This window comes from Otolemur garnettii, unplaced genomic scaffold, assembly GCF_000181295.1.
Source record: "Otolemur garnettii isolate 467f Iridium unplaced genomic scaffold, OtoGar3 scaffold00217, whole genome shotgun sequence".
Classification (NCBI taxonomy): Eukaryota; Metazoa; Chordata; class Mammalia; order Primates; family Galagidae; genus Otolemur; species Otolemur garnettii.
Window position 1 is genome coordinate 2,090,948 of NW_003852612.1, and position 15,903 is coordinate 2,106,850.

General features: G+C 48.7%; 1 protein-coding gene across 5 annotated transcripts in view; it reads right to left on the bottom strand.

Annotated features, from left to right (window-relative positions):
• Nucleotides 1–7,097: 7,097 nt before the first annotated feature.
• Nucleotides 7,098–15,903, bottom strand: part of OGDHL (oxoglutarate dehydrogenase like) — a 26,686-nt gene continuing 17,880 nt past the window's right edge. For 3 of the 5 annotated variants that reach the window (XM_023508000.1, XM_023508001.1, XM_023508002.1), the window contains 12 exons: nucleotides 15,684–15,836; nucleotides 15,086–15,188; nucleotides 14,484–14,612; nucleotides 13,259–13,409; nucleotides 12,110–12,237; nucleotides 11,099–11,277; nucleotides 10,357–10,428; nucleotides 10,117–10,242; nucleotides 9,959–10,031; nucleotides 8,488–8,651; nucleotides 8,192–8,346; nucleotides 7,577–7,714 (listed from right to left, as the gene is read on the bottom strand). In XM_023508000.1, the coding sequence (XP_023363768.1) occupies nucleotides 7,591–7,714; nucleotides 8,192–8,346; nucleotides 8,488–8,651; nucleotides 9,959–10,031; nucleotides 10,117–10,242; nucleotides 10,357–10,428; nucleotides 11,099–11,277; nucleotides 12,110–12,237; nucleotides 13,259–13,409; nucleotides 14,484–14,612; nucleotides 15,086–15,188; nucleotides 15,684–15,836 (1,557 nt within the window). In that variant the 3' untranslated portion in view covers nucleotides 7,577–7,590. Of the gene's footprint in view, nucleotides 7,715–8,191; nucleotides 8,347–8,487; nucleotides 8,652–9,958; nucleotides 10,032–10,116; nucleotides 10,243–10,356; nucleotides 10,429–11,098; nucleotides 11,278–12,109; nucleotides 12,238–13,258; nucleotides 13,410–14,483; nucleotides 14,613–15,085; nucleotides 15,189–15,683; nucleotides 15,837–15,903 lie in introns of all 5 variants that reach the window. The other 2 variants (XM_012812659.2, XM_023508003.1) reach the window with 1 other exon arrangement.

Below are 15,903 nucleotides of genomic sequence, written 5' to 3' on the forward strand. Positions count from 1 at the left end.
TCATTGCTGTTTTGGCTGGCTGGGGCAGAGTTTGAACCCGCCACCCTCAGTATATGGGGCCAGCGCCCTACCCACTGATCCACAGGCACTGCCCAGTAATGACTTGTTTTAAGGGTAACTGGGATTTATTTATTTGGGTATGGTAAGACCTGCAGACACAGAAATGACTGTCTAAAGGCAGAAGTTTGTTATCCCTGTGGCTTCATATAGACACAGGAGGCAAAACACTGCCAGGCAGGGCCACAGGAGCAAGCCCAGGGTCCGTCAGGGGGCAGAGGGAGCAAGGAGGTAGGGTAGAGGCCGGAGCCTTTTTATTATGGTTTCCATGGAAAGAAAAGGACACGAGAGGGGGAACAGGCTCAGGATTCGTTCACCCGAATAAGTTCAGAAGGTTTTTAACATTATAGGGACCGGGGTTGTCCCTAGGAGTCTGGCACCCAACCCTGGGGTGATCAGGGCAGGTGGCTGAGGGTATAGTCTCTGACTTTGGTTTGCATGGGACAAGCAAGCACTCAGGGGAGCTGTCCACTGTCTCTAAGAATTGGCCAGCCCTGGGAGGGGGGGTCTCTGCAGAAGCAACAAGGCCACCAAATGTCAAAGTATCAGAAAATACAGAATTAAAAATGTGATAAATACAAGATTGTATGTCAGCCCAAAGTAAAATAAAGTGAGAGGGAAGTTGTGGGATTCAAAATACAATGCTGAACACAGGGATGAAAAAGAACATGTCATTAGATGTAATTAAAATAATAACATAGCAATAATAAAATAATACAATTTTTGTGTTTAACAATATTTTTAGCTAAGAAGACTAAAATGGCAATTTTTCAATGAGTAGTTAAAATTCGCAAAGTTTCTTTGTTAAGGTTTAGAAATGCCAAATAACACATTTTTAATAAAATCATACCCTAAGAATGCACACTGAATAAATATTAACATTTATTACTTTCAGACCAGCAGAGGATAAATCGGATTATAAGAAAATTTAAAACTCTTATTCAACAAAAGATAGGATAAAGACATTGATAAGATAAACTACAGTTTGAAATAGGATAATTGTAACACATGTATCAAGGATCAGATTCCAGAATGTATAAATAACCCCTAAAATTCAATATGAAAAAAATGTAACAGTTTCAACTCTGTTATGCTTTATTATTTTAAAAATAGGTAAAGTGTGTATGTCAGGATTAGGTCAAGACGAGTTGCTGATGGATGTACCAATGTCTCTTCTCATATCCTCTTTACCTTTCTGTGTATTTTAAATATTTCATAATTATTTTAAGAACTAGAAAGCACCATGAATGTTATAGCAGGATCCAATACACACCCATTTGATTCCCAAGTCTTTCCCTTAATCGCCCCTCTAGAGAGCAAGTGCTCACTGCCCCATCCCAACCAGGGTCTCAGCTGAGGCTGGCAGGTTGGGATGGAGGAGAAATGGAGTGTCGTGGATCTGGTTCAGCCAAGCAGAGACCTTTGTCTCTATTCAGAGAAAGTCCCTTTCTTTCCACTGTTCAGAAGGAGCTGCAAATTCCTCAAGGGTGGCAGGTGTGGTCTTCCAGCGGGCTTTTGCTGGGGGATCTAGTCCCTCCCCGCCTTTAGTGTGGTTTTCCCACTGAGTGTCAAACATGGAGTCCAGTGACAAAGACTCACAGGGAGTGGAAGGACAGTATTGTCATTCCTGCAGCTGGGTCACCCTTTCCCCTGGCTCCTCAGGACGCTCACCTCCACCCCCCAGCACCTTGGGAGATTTGGACAAGAGATGCCAGTATGAGAAAATCAGGCCAGCAGTTAGGCAGAAGACGGGAAAACTGAAGTAGAAGCCAGGCCAAGGGATGTTTTAGATCCTACATTCTATAATAAATAGGAGGGTATAGTCCTCATGAATGATTAGTGACCTTATAAAAGAGACCCCAGAGAGTTCTCTTGCCCCAGTTGCCACATAAGGACACAGTGAGAAGACAGATGTCTATGAACCAGGAAGCAGGTCCTTCATGAAACATTGAATCTGCCAACTCCTTGATTTTGGACTTCAAACCCTCCAGAACTGTGATAAAGAAATTTCTGTTGTTTATAAGGTACCCAGTTTATGGTATTGTGTTGTAACAGAATGAAAAGACTAAGATATTGCTACTAAGATCATATGTCCTACAAAGCCTAAATTATTTATCATCTAGTTATTTACAAAAAAGTTTGCCAACCTTTGCTATAGGACATTTAGGATTTTTATTTATTATAGGATTTTTATTTAATTCATTATTCTCAACAATGTTGAAATGAAAAATCGTTGTACTCATTTCTATGTGCACATGTAAAACAATATCTCTAGGATAGAAACCAAGAAATGGAGATATTTAAATTTTTAATAAGTATTTCCAAGTCATCCTTCAAAGATGGTAGTTTTAGGGAACAGCTTCCTGTAATGAGAGGATTAATCTCCTGCTGATACCATTTATAAACTTTGGACAAAATATTAAAAGAACAATGTTTGAGACACTGGAAATCAACCAAAAGTAGAGAGAAACTAATGGGATATGATTATTATAAAAAGAAAGCAAAGTGGCTCAGCGCCTGTGGCTCAAGTGGCTAAGGCACCAGCCACGTACACCCAAGGTGGCAGGTTCGAATCCAGCCCGGGCCCACCAAACAACAATGACAGCTGCAACCAAAAAAATAGCCAGGCGTTGTAGCAGGCACCTGTGGTCCCAGCTACTTGGGAGGCTGAGGCAGGAGACTCACTTGAGCCCAGGAGTTGGAGGTTGCTGTGAGCTGTGATGCCACAGCACTCTACCCAGGGTGACAGGTTGAGGCTCTGTCTCAAAAAAAAAGAAGAAAGCAAAGTGAGCAAAGTAAATGAATTCTAAAACAAGCAGAAGAAAAGTAATAAAGATAAGAACATACGTCAATGACATCAAAAATGAAAAAATAGAGAAAATTAATAAAACTCAAAGTGAGTTTTATTTGAGTCAGACCTGTCAAAAAAAAAAAAAAAAGAGAGAGAGAGAGAGAGAAGACACCAATTACCAAAAGCAAGATTGAGAGAGGACCCATTACCTTAGTACCTACAGACCTTAAAAGAATAACAAGGCAATACTAGGAACAATTTTATCTTAATAAATTCAACAACTTACTGAAATGGAAAAATTCCTTAAAAGATCTGGTATTAGTTTTCTAGCCATAATGATGTACCACTGAATTGCTCACAATTTTTCACAATTCTAAAGGCTAGAAGTCTGAGATCAAGGTGTTAGCAGGTTGCTTTCTTCAAGGCCTCTCTCCTTGGGCTGCATATGGATGTCTTCTCTTTGTGTCTTTACCTGGTCTTTCTCCTGAGTGTGTCCCAGTTTCCTCTTCATCTAGGGATGCCAGTCATTTTGGATTAAGGCCCACCATAATTACCTCATTTTCATATAACCACCCTTTTAAAGGCCCTATTTCCAAACATAAGCCACACCTGAGGTACAAGAAGCAAGGACTACAACATTTGAATTTCAGGAGACACAATTCAGCTCATAACAGACAAAAACTACAAAAACTAACTCAAGAGAAAATAGATTACAAAAACAGCTCTAAATGTATTTTTTAAAAATCAAGGACCAGAAAAAAAAAATCGAGGACCAGGTAGCTTCACTGGTTAATTCTACTAAATGTTTAAAGAAGAATTAATAACATGTCTACATAATCTCTTTCAGAAAATAGGATGTAATGGAACACCTCCAATCCTGACAAAGACATTATAAGAAAAAAAGACTACTGGGGCAGCACCTGTGGCTCAGTGAGTAGGGCGCCAGCCCCATACATCGAGGGTGGCGGGTTCAAACCCAGCCCCGGGCCAAAATGCAACAAAAAATAGCCAGGTGTTGTGGTGGGCACCTGTAGTCCCAGCTACTCCAGAGGCTGAGGCCAGAGAATCACATAAGCCCAAGAGCTGGAAGTTGCTGTGAGCTGTGATGCCACAGCACTCTACTGAGGGTGACAAAGTGAGACTCTGTCTCTTTAAAAAAAAAAAAAAGACTACTTACAAATTTCTATTCAACATATTACATGAGGTCCCAGCCAGAGCAATAAGGCAAACAAAATGCATAAAGATTAAGGAAGATACAAAATTCTATTTGCAGATGGTAATGATTTTTGCAGGAAATCCAAAGGAACCTATTTTTTAAAAACTATTAGAACCAGTAAGCACAGTTCCAATATATAAAAATCAATTGCATTTTTAGATATTAGCAATGAACAATTTGAAATTTTAAAAATAATGCTTATGGTGACTTGAAACATTGAAATATTTACTGATAAGCTTAACTAAAGATGTATTATTTCTGTACACTGACAACTACAAAACATTGCTGAGTGGAATTTCAAAAGATATAGACAAATGGCAATACAGGACCCATTCATGAACTGAAGGCTATCATTCCTCCTGAACGTGATATGCACATTTAAGGCAATACCAGTCAAAATCTCTACAGGTTTTTATTACTGTTTTATAATAAATCTTGAAATTAGGTAATGCCAATCTTCTGTGTTCTTCCTTTCTAAAGTTATTTTTACTAACTTATATGCTAAGTATTTGCACATAAATTTTAGGATCAACGTGTCAGTTTCTATGGTTTGTTGTAATTTGGGTGGAATTACAGATCGATTTGGAAAGAACTAATTCTTAACAGCATTAAGGCTTCTAATTTGTGAACATGGTATAACTCTACCTTATTAGATCTTCTTTTATACTTTACTGATATTTACTACACTGATATTTTATGCTTTCAATGTATAGGGCTTGAGCATATATTATCATATCCAATGCTATATAATTGATGATATATATATACACATACACAAAGGTGCCATAAGTTAATTCAATGAATAAAGGATAGTCTTTTTAACAAATGGTGCAAGATCAATTGAATATTATATAGGACATACTAAATCTGGATCATCACCTCACATCTCATACAAAATTATAACACAAAATGTATGTTTACAGACCTACACTTACAAGATAAAGCTAGAAGAAAATAAGGAGACATCACATTAAAAAAAATTTTAGTTAGAACACCACTATGGTCAGAATGTCTGTATTCTCCAAAAGTCGTGTGTTGAAATACTCTCAAGGCGATGGTGTTCAGAGGTGGGGCCTTTGGGAGGTTATTAGGTCATGAGGGTGGAGCCCTTGTGAATAGGCACAGGGCCCTTATAAAAGGGGAGAGGCTTGTTTTCTCCTCCGCCCTTTCGAGGACACAACCAGAAGCTGCCATATGAGTGGGTAGGCTTTCCCAGATCTTAGATTTCCCGGCCAGCAGAACTGTGAGAAATAAATGCTTGTTGTTTCCAAGACACCAAGTTTATGGTATGATGTCATAGCAACCCGAGCAGACCAGAGTCAGAGAAACACCATTAAAAGTGATTAACTGGACTTTAACACCATTAAAAATGATTAACTGGACTTTGTGAAAATAAGTATTATTTGCCCTCAGAGAAAATTAAAACACAAGCCATAAGCTGACAATATTGCAAAATATATGTATGATAAAGGACCTGTTTCCAGACTATAGAAGGAACTCTCACCGTAACAGAGAGCAAACAATTCATTCTTCTAACCAAATATTTTTATTTTATCTAATTGTAGATTTAAATACAGTTAGAAGAACTCTATCACATGTAGTCTTTACCCACTTTCCTCCAATGTCGCAAGTTCTCATCATGTGTAATCACAACCAGCGTGATGTTGACACTGATACCATCAAAAGACTGACGTTCCATCACCACAAGAATTTTTAAAAATGTATCTTTGTGCATTGTTCTACTTTCTTGGGAAAATTCCTTGGTCTTATCTCCAAACTTATAATTTTGCATTTCAGTCCATCTATTATTTTGGTAACATTTCATATTTGAAATATCTGTTTTTTTAAATAATTTGGCATTATTTCATAGCATCAATACCTTCCTTGCCCTCTGAAGTTATTATAGTTCATTTAGGGACTTGTTTGTTCCATGAGCTCATTTTATTTCCCAGCGTTAGTTCTTATGTTTATGGGGTTTGAAGGGTTTTTTCCCAGGTGGTTGGATTTCCTCAGTTCAATCATCTGGTGGCTGTTCCTCTTCCTCCAGGTCACTCACCAGCCTCTGTCACAGCCTTCCCATACCAACAGGGAGACTGCACTGGATCACCACGAGGCCAGAAACGCATGATACAGGAGGAGTATTTCCCGGGAGAAATAATGTGGTCTTATGGACAGAAGCCACCACTTCCTCGGTAAGTGACATAAGACAAATAACTTTATATGAACCTCAATTTCCTCATCTGTAAATTGGGCACATTCCCAATATGAGATGCTATGGCAAAGGTTAAACTGCATTTGATTATATATGCAAACGTCTAGCAAAAGGCCCAGGACAGAGCAGACTCACTATAAATGGGGTATGTAATGATTTTTACTTTAATGCCATTTATAATGCTCCTGCAATAAGATTCAATGTGTACCCCAACAAGTGATTTTTGAGGCTGATGAAACGTAACCCTCCCCTGTTCAACTGCAAGCTGACTATACCTTTAGGTTGCTCCCAAGCCAACCCCATGCTCAGTATTTCTGCATCTGCTCCCCTGAAGCTCATATCTCCCAGTTTTCATTTTCCTTCAAACACCACCTCCTCCAGGGAGCCTTCCCTGACTCCTATAGCTCTCTGCATTTACTTCTAACATAATTCATAACTCAGTGAACTAAACCATTTACACATCACCCCAACTGGACTCCCGGCAAGCAGACAATGTCTTTCACCCTTAGCTCAACATCTAGCATAGAAGCAGCACTCCAAGAAGGGCATAAATAAACAAATGATCCATCAAAAGCAAAACATCCCTCCTCCACTATAGCTTTACCAGCATCTTCCTAGGGGAGCAAAACCAACAAAAGGAGAAAGAATAGAGAAGCCAACAGATTTGCAAACACTACCTGATGCCCAGAGGAAAACCTATTCTATGGGGGTGGGTTCTTTTAGCCTCGCCATGATTTCTTTTTTTATTTTCTCCCCATTTCCTAGCCTCTCCAATCAACTACCTCTCTCCTGACTTTACAGTATGAAATAAAAACAGCAAATCTCTTTTAAGTATTTTTTTTATTTCTGTTATTTGGTTTTCTACTTTGGCACACATGAACTGTTAGCTGTATTTCACCCAGAAGCTGACATATCTCATACGGCACGCCCCATAAAACAGAGCACATATAAATCATCCAGCATGGTTTTGCTTCATCTAGTTATTGCTGAAATATCTATTTCTAAGAGCACAAAAGACAACATCCCTTTGAATCTACAGAGAAACATGGACAGGCTGTGTGGCAGCCAGGCCTGCCAGGGTGGGAATGTCCAGAGACGCAGGGTTCCGGGTGTCTGTCTTGAGACACCAATGCAGATGGAGACATCACACAAATTCCAGAAAGATCCGAGTAGCTGAGAACACTTCAGAACTACACCCCTCTTGATCAAACTCCTCCAGCTTTTTTAGTCCTAATAGGTTCTGAAATAAACATGAAGGCCAAAGTTGGCTTAACACTGAAGCCAGCAGGACCTGCTCTTTGGCCTTGCCTGGCTCTAAAACGTCTTGCCCTCAAAGGCCTGGAGATTGAAGGCAGTATCCAGAAATTTCTTCAGCGACACCAGGTGAGTGTTCCGGTTTCCTGTGGCTGGTGCAGCTGCTGGGTCACGGCCGACATACCTGGAGGAGAAGAGACAGGCTAAGAGGAGGGCTAGGCCAGGTCTACACTGACCCCAGGGACACACATCTGAGGGAGGCCCTGGCACCCACTATGTGCCAAGGGCCTCACAGGGGTAGGACACATATTGGGCCTAATCTCAGCATTATCCTGTTGTAGAGATGAAAGATTCCAGCCCCAAGGGGCTACGTAACCAGCCTAAGATCAAAGGCAGGGGGTCTGGGCTGGGAGCATGTTCTCTAATTCAGTTCTGGCTGCGCTCCACAAAAGTAGTTAACAACCATGCTCTGACCCTCTTGAGGAAATCGTCCCACTATGGACAGAGCATACACAGTTGGCAGGGACTGCGTGGTGTAACTCCTTGGTTTTCAAATGTAGCTCAGTGGATAGTTCTGGGTGGCAGAGCCCATGGGGCAGGCAGAGCCAGGACGGGGTCTCTGGGTCTCAGAGCCCTGGGCTGGCTCAGCCCAGGCTGGTACCAGATGGGCCGGGCACGACTCAGGATGGTCATGAAGCGCGGGCTGATGTAGTCATAGTAGCCCATGTTCTTATGCTCCTCCTGACACCACGCCAGCTCTGCGCCTGGGTACTTCTCTGCCTCTTGCTTGATCAGGTCAAAAGGGAATGGAGAGATCTGGGGAGGAAAGGAATGAGGGAACTGTAGCCAGAAAAGGGCAGCCACAGGGCCTGCCCACCCCTTACCAGCTTGCCCAGGTCCACGGCTGGCAATGTGACCTTGTCTACCACCCCGACCGTGTGAGGGGCTCAGGCACACCTGCTCCAGGCGTGTGATGGCCACTTGCTCCTCCAGGCCCTGGCTGCTCCGCTCCCTCACCAGGTCGTAGTACACCTTCCCTGTGCAGAAGATGAGCCGCCGCACCTGCTTGGGAGCCTGTGCTGCAGCCCCATCTTCGGGAATCACCCGCTGGAAGCTGGTGCCTAGGGGACGGATGGGGCATCAATACCCAGAAGGGCTCGCCAGCTTGAGAAACAGGCTAGCACTGCCAAGCTCTCCCTGGCCACTAAGACTAACCACAGGTTTAAAACTATGGCTGCAGTGGGTATCTCTTGAACCAAAAGGCGAAGCAGGAGCAGCTGTCACAGGGAAAAGGGTGGAGACAGGGAAGTACCCAGGGTCAGAGCCCTGGGAACACTGCCATTTAAGGGGAATGGGTAGGGTACCAGGGGGATGGCCTCTGAAGGAAACAGAGAAGGTGACGTGATAGACCCATGTGATGGTGTCATCCTTTGCTCCAAACCTGCTCCTCTTCAGCTGTGTGGCACTCTGACCCCCATGGCCAAGCAGCTGTCCCAGGAGGCCGCTGCATGTTCCTCTTCCCTCAGCCCTACAGCCGAGTATCCACATCTAAGCCTGCCCACTTTTCCTTCCTGAGCTCATACCACATGCCAGGAGCCAGGTCAGGTATGCTGCAAATTCTCTCAGGAGGTCACTGTAGAGTCCCCATACCCCTGCATCCCCATGTCCCCGCACTGAGGCAGAGAGGGCAAACACTGCCAGGGCCCAGGTGGGAAACCAAGAGGTCAGCCCAGGCAGTCTAGTACCAAGGCCAGAGCTCTGAATTGCCCACTTCAGCTGCCTACCCATACCAGACAGTCTAGCCAAAGACGCACTGACACAAAACCAAAGCCTATCCACGCCGAGGCCCTTCCTGGTTAGCCCTTGGACCTCCTATGGTTTAGGACCACTTTCCAAGACAGCTTTGCTCTGCCAGGCTCACACCTGCTGCTCTCTGACTGTCTCCCAGTCATGTATCAATTTCAACACCTCCAAATGTTTTCTCTGACTCCTGACTCTAGGCAAATGAGGCTGAAGGCTCCTTGAGGGGACACCAGATCCCCACGGTCACTAATGTCTGTTTGGCTCATAAATTTAAAAAGAAATCAACAAATGAATGAATGACACTCGGTGTCTTGCAAACTCGGCAGACCTCTGCCAGGCCTTAGCCAGCCCTGCCAGGGTCTCAGGGGGTCTCAGTGCACTCCTCTGGCCTTGGAGCTCAGCCCAAGTGACCTGAACTGGCCTGCATCAGCCAGCCACCACACCCACCTCCCAACCCTGTGACTGGCAGGGATTGTGCCAGGAGCTGCTGTGGGGCTGGCAGAACTATAGACAGCAGGGAGGATGGAAGAGCCCCAGGAGGAGAACCCACGTCACAGGCCACCAGGCCGCACATCAGCTGCCACCCCACTGTAGGCTGCCCAACACACCCAGGCCTGGCACATACCAGGTACCATTTGGTCAAAGCTGGACTTGGCCTCTGGGTGCCGCAGCAGAGATTTGGGCGTGAAGATGATCAGCTGGAAGAGAAACACACATGCAGCCACCAGCCACCCCCACCTGGCCAGGGTCGCACATGCACCCTGCACAGGGACAGAGACTCACAGGCTTGCGGAAGGGTAGCAGGATCTGCCGGCGCAGCACGTGGAAGTAGTTGGCCGGCGTGGAGCAGTTGACCACGATCCAGTTGCAGTCATATAGCTGCCTCACCTCGAAGTCCTCAGTGAACGCCTGTGGGGATGGGTGGGTGTGGCTGGGGGGCAGGGTCTGCTGCACACCCAGGAGCCCTGGCCCTGTGGGCACAGCAGGGCGTGCTGCTGTCGGGGCGCAGTGCTGGACACTCACAGGGTAGGCGTCCGAGTCATCATTGCTCATCTGCAGGAATCTCTCAGGCCTTGCCGAGGAGTGCTCCGGGCCCTGAAAGACAGCCAGGGTTGGCTCCCCACAGGACAGACACAGGGGCCCCAACCTCAGGGCAGAGTCTAGAGGGCTTCTCGGGGAGGTGCCCTCACTCTGGAGTCTGAACAACCACAGGAAAGAGCCAGCCCTGGTGGGGCCACGGGATAGATAAGAGTAGGAGAGGCATCCTCACAGTGAGGTCTGCCAGGGCCAGTGCAAGGTGTGTGAATGTGAAGAGTGGGAGGAAAAAGCAGAAGGCCCAAGCTAAGACCTCTTCCTCTGGAACATTCTAGAACAGTGGCTGCCATGACTGAGCATATGCTGTGCACCAGCAGCATTGCACTGCATAGGTTCAAATCCCAGCTACTGGCTGTGGGACCTTAGGCAAGCTATCCCACCTCTGTGCCTCAGTTTCCTCATCTGGAAACTGGGAACAGGACCTACTTAAGTTGCTGTATGGCCTAGAAAAGTTAATACACAGAGAAGGGGTAAGCAGTGCCAAGAGCACAATAAGCTCTTGTACACTGGAGATAATTCTACTGCTAGTGTCATGACCATCTCAGCTGCAGCATGCAGGCATATGGGCCCCTCCCTGGGAAGCACGTATCACCCAAAGGGCCAAGTGTCCATCCCAGGGATCCCAAGCCTGCTGAGCCCACCAAGCCACCAGCCACAGCACAGCCCTCACCATGCCCTCCATGCCATGGGGCAGCAGGAGCACGATGCCGTTGTGCCGCACCCACTTGGCCTGGCCAGTGCTGATGAACTGGTCGATGATGCACTGGGCTGTGTTGTGGAAGTCGCCAAACTGTGCCTCCCAGAGGACCAGGGCATTGGGGCTGGCCATGGCATAGCCCAGCTCAAAGCCTAAACAGGAGACACCAAAATAGAGCTTGCTATACTGTCACTAAGAGGTAGTGGCTCCTGTCAAACCTATACTGTCACTAAGAGGTAGTGGCTCCTGTCAAACCCAGCCCCATTGCAGCACCCCCTCCCTGCCCATGCCCAGCAGAGCCCAGGGATTCCCTGGGACTCAAAGAGTAGCATGTACCTTCCTGCGAACTGATGACATACCAGAGATGCCACCCTCAGCCCTGACATCACACATGACCAGGTTCCTGCTTATCTAAAGTAAGGTATCCAAAGATACCCTGGGGAGGTAGCATGGACCACCCACAAAGAGAAGCCCCGCCCCCTGAACACAGGCAGAACTGCTACAGAGACTGGGCAGGAACAGCCAAGATGCATCTCCCAGAGGGGTGGGCTGGCCGCTGGGAAGAAACGAAGGAGCCAGCTAATGAGCCAAGGGAAAGTGTGTACAGGGGACACAGGATAGCCTGGAGCCTGGGGATGGGACCACAGCACAAGGCCCTTGGGATGCAGGGCAGAGGAGGCGAGATGGGGCTCAGAAATGTGGAGAGGACCAGGCCAAGATCAGGGCTAGTCAGTGGCTGCGGCCTATGGTGGACTCTGCTGGGTTCCCTGTCTAGGCCCACTGTGGCTGGTGTCAAGAGAAGGGGCTTGGCAGGCAGGGTCCCCACCCAACTCATATCCTGAAAGGCTCTGATGGGACAGAATCTCATAATCCACGTGACCTTCGGTGAGGATAACTATCCCTGGAACTGAACCTCCAGGGGTCTCTGAGCCCCTCCAGTCCCTCCCAGGGCCCACCTGACCTGCAGGCAGAGCTCTGACCCACCCAGGACTCCATACTCTGAGAGGGAGCTATTGCACACGGTGTAGGGGGCCTGGTCAGGCCAGAGATGATTCATAGGGACGCACGTCCTCCGGTCAACCTCCTGGTCATGAAGAACATGGTGCCGGTGACTGCAGAGAGAGACCAGGCAGGTGGGCTGGTACCTGCTCACCCAAAGCCAGGAAGCTGGGCAGCAAGAAGCGAGCAAGCCTTCATCACCGTCCCAGGAAACCTGTGGGGTCCCCCAGGGGGTACCCAAGAAGGCCATGGAACACCAGAGCAAGCTGGTCCTGCCTCCAGGCTGCCCCCACCCCAGGCACTGGGGTATAAGTGCCATCTCACTGAGTCTCAGCTTCTCACCCACAGAGAAGACCTGATGAGACCTCCTAGGTGTTGGGTGGAGCCTGAGACCTTAAGAGGCCACAGCCCTGGGGCACTGTCCCTGGGGCTGGTCCTTTTACCATCTCACCTTCCCTGTCCCAGGTGAGAAGAGGCAGGAGCTGCTATGCAGTACCTGAGGCTGGCACAGTAAGGAGGCCACCTGGCTGAAGCTCAAGCCTGACAGGGATAACAAGCAACTCAGGGTACATCAGAACGCCCACCTGGGCCCCTGGCTGGAACAAGGTCACCAGGGATGAGCTACCCGGACATGAGAAAGCCAGCTTGTCACGTCCTGGAAGCCACACCACAAGGGCTTGGTAACATCCATGGAGCTGACCAAGTCAGGATTCAAAACACTTAGGGCCCAGATCAAAGGAAATGTGACAGGACAATGGACAAGAGTAAATAACTGTCATCTGGACTCAAGAACTCAGCTGCAAACAAACAGAACAGGAAAGGTTGCCTTGATGGCAGTTCACATACACACAAAAAAAGACCACAGATGACCACAGCTTGTTATTAGTCAACATTTTGGACCCAGCTGCCAGCTCTGCATACTTGCCCCTGAGAGGGTCAGAGGTGGCAAGTCAGCCCTATGATGACTCAGCCTGGGGGCGGAGGCTGGGGAGAGACCCCAGCCAGACAAGGACCCTTTCTGGGGTCCTCCAGGTACAGGAAGAAGAGGAAGGGCCAGCTCCCACTCCAGATCCCCCAGGCTGTCTCTGAGCCCCTGCACAGGCTCAGTAAGGACAAGACCAGTACTGTCCTCACCTGAACGTGCCCCTCTCCACATCCTGCCCACTGAGCCGCACATGGATGCCCTCCTTAAGCAGGGAGCCAAAGGCCATGTACTCTGCCAATGCCCAGTCCACTGTCCGCTTCTTGGTCATGTCTGCACGGCCTCGCAGGATTCGAGAGAGGCCTACGGGAGAGAAGGGCTGGCCTGAGGGCTACAGAGGCCTGACAACCCACCTGAGACAGTCATGGCACCTGCGGCAGCTACATATGTGCTCAGTGCACACCCGACACAGCAGGGTCCTGGCTGACTTCAGGAGGGCCCTCTGGCCAGTACAGTCTCCCTGCAGGGAAAAGCAGGTACTGTGAGCCAGACACCGCCCCTCACTGAGTCAGGCATCCTCAAAGTCACGCTAAGGAGAGACAAACTGTCTCTGTTCTCCAAAAGAGAAGACTGAGGCTCAGAAGAGGGAAGTCATTTATTCAAGATCACCTAGCTGTCACGGTGCTTGGATTTGAACCCAGGTCCTCTGGCCTATGCTGTTATGCTGAGCTCTTGCCAGCCCCACACATGCACACAGAACCAGCTGTAACTCACATACAGAGCAAGCGCTCAGCCCAGACGCCACCAGCAGGTGCCCTATGGTACCTGGGCTTCCATGCACATTGTGAACCCCCTTAGAATTCCTACGTGCTGACCAGAGGGTGTGCAGATACCCCAGTACAGACACGGAGCCCTCCAGACTTCCCAAGCAAAGGCCACAGTGGCCACAGCCTAAGGTGGGGAGCCGTCAATGACCACCCACAGCCCAGGAGCCCCAGAGTGGTGGGGCTGCCCTGTTATTCACCCAGGTACCCGCAAGCCTGTGTCTTCCCTACCTGCAGAGTCCTGCCCATGTTCCAGGCTCACCCACCCTCCACAGGAAGCTCTCGCCTTCTCCACTCTATGCCTGACCAAGCGATCCCCCTAGCAAAGGCATTTGGACAATCCAAGGTGCTGACCTAAGACCAGTCACTGGCACCCAGCTAGGAGTGTGGCATCTGTGCCTGCCCAAGTCCCTGGGTACACCCTGAGAAGAGTTCTCACAGACACATCACAGAGGCATAAACGAGGCTCCAAGAGCGCCACTGACCTGCCATGGGGTCAAGCAGGGACGCGCTATCCGTTTCCCTTGCCATCCTAACCACCCTCCCTGCCAGGTAGTGTCAGCACCAGGACCGTGGCAGGTGCTGGAGCCTACAGCTAGTACAGCAGCCTCACCAGTGTGGATCCTAAAGTCCTCCAGGGGCACAGAGCTGGCCATATTGCCAATGTGGGTCAGCATGTCCTCGGGGATGCCTGTGGCTGGGCACGTCATGCTCTTGGGCTCCCCATCCACGTTGAAGAAGCCTGAGATGGAGAGAGGCTGCATCCATGTCTGTGCAATGATAGGCTCTGATCCTCCAGTCAGCCCACCTCCAGGGCCCAAGGGGTCCTGGCTTCACAGCCCCACTGGCACCCAGACTCACCCTGGGACCCACAGCAGCTGCACAGCCAAATCTGTGGCTTCTACACCTGCCACTGGCCCCAGAGTCACAGAGACTCTCGGAGCACTGCCTCCCTGAGTATCTGGCACTGGGGCTTTCTCCCCCACCTGACTCAGCCCCCCTTTCCAGGAGGCAGCTGGCCACATGTGCTGTGAGGGTGTTATCATCCTCTACCTGCAGAACTTGGCCCCCACAGCCTGGGAGTCACAGATACAGAGCCCTCAGCCTCTGTGCCAGGCAGTGTCAGCTCTCACCAGGACCATTCCAGGCCTGTGCCCAGTGCCAGACGCCCTGTGGCCCACGAACACCATCCTGAGCCACACGCAGTTCACTCACCAGGCCAGGGGGAGTCCAGCCAGTGCTTTATGTGCAGGATCTTTTTATCCTTGGACCTGCCGTAAGCCTCCTCACAGATCCGGTCATACTTGGCAATTTCTTCCTAGAGTCAGGATAAAGGTCTGAACAGAAGCTTGTCTGCTGGCTTGAGGCTATCTACAGCTAGAGGCCAAACTCTCAGAGTTTAGGGGGATCTGGACGGGTACCCCAAGGCCAGGTAGGTCTGCTGTGTACTCAGCAAAGGGCATGGGGGAGACCCAGGAAAGACTCGCAGTCTTTGCTCAGAGCTCCCCAAAGGCAGGAGGACGTCTCAGATAATTGTGGGGATGATCCCAGCTCAGGGCCACCTCCTACAGGAAGCCTTCCTGGACTCCCGCCTAGGGCTGGGCTCTCCACATCGCAGTGCTCACTATGTTTCACCCATATCCTTAGTGTTTTGCTCCCTTTGGTAAATTGGGGGCTCTCGGGGACAAAGACTACATTAGCCACATCTTTAAATCCTGAATACTCAGCACTGGGCACATGGGTAACATCTGCAACTACCCCAGGGTCCCGACCCAAAGCTTGTCCCAGGTGCTCATGCAGCCTGCCTGCCCACCTCAAACTCCTGCAAGGTGACTGTGCCCTCGGCGATGAGCTTGTCTGCGTACTTCTTCAGCACAGGCACCTGTCTGTGTATCTGCTTATACATGAGTGGCTGCGTGAACATGGGCTCGTCCATCTCATTGTGACCACGCCGGCGGTAACAGACCTGCAGGGACACCCAAAGGGGTTCAGTCCCTGTCCCCACACTGTGGGGCCCCTGAAAGCACCATTAT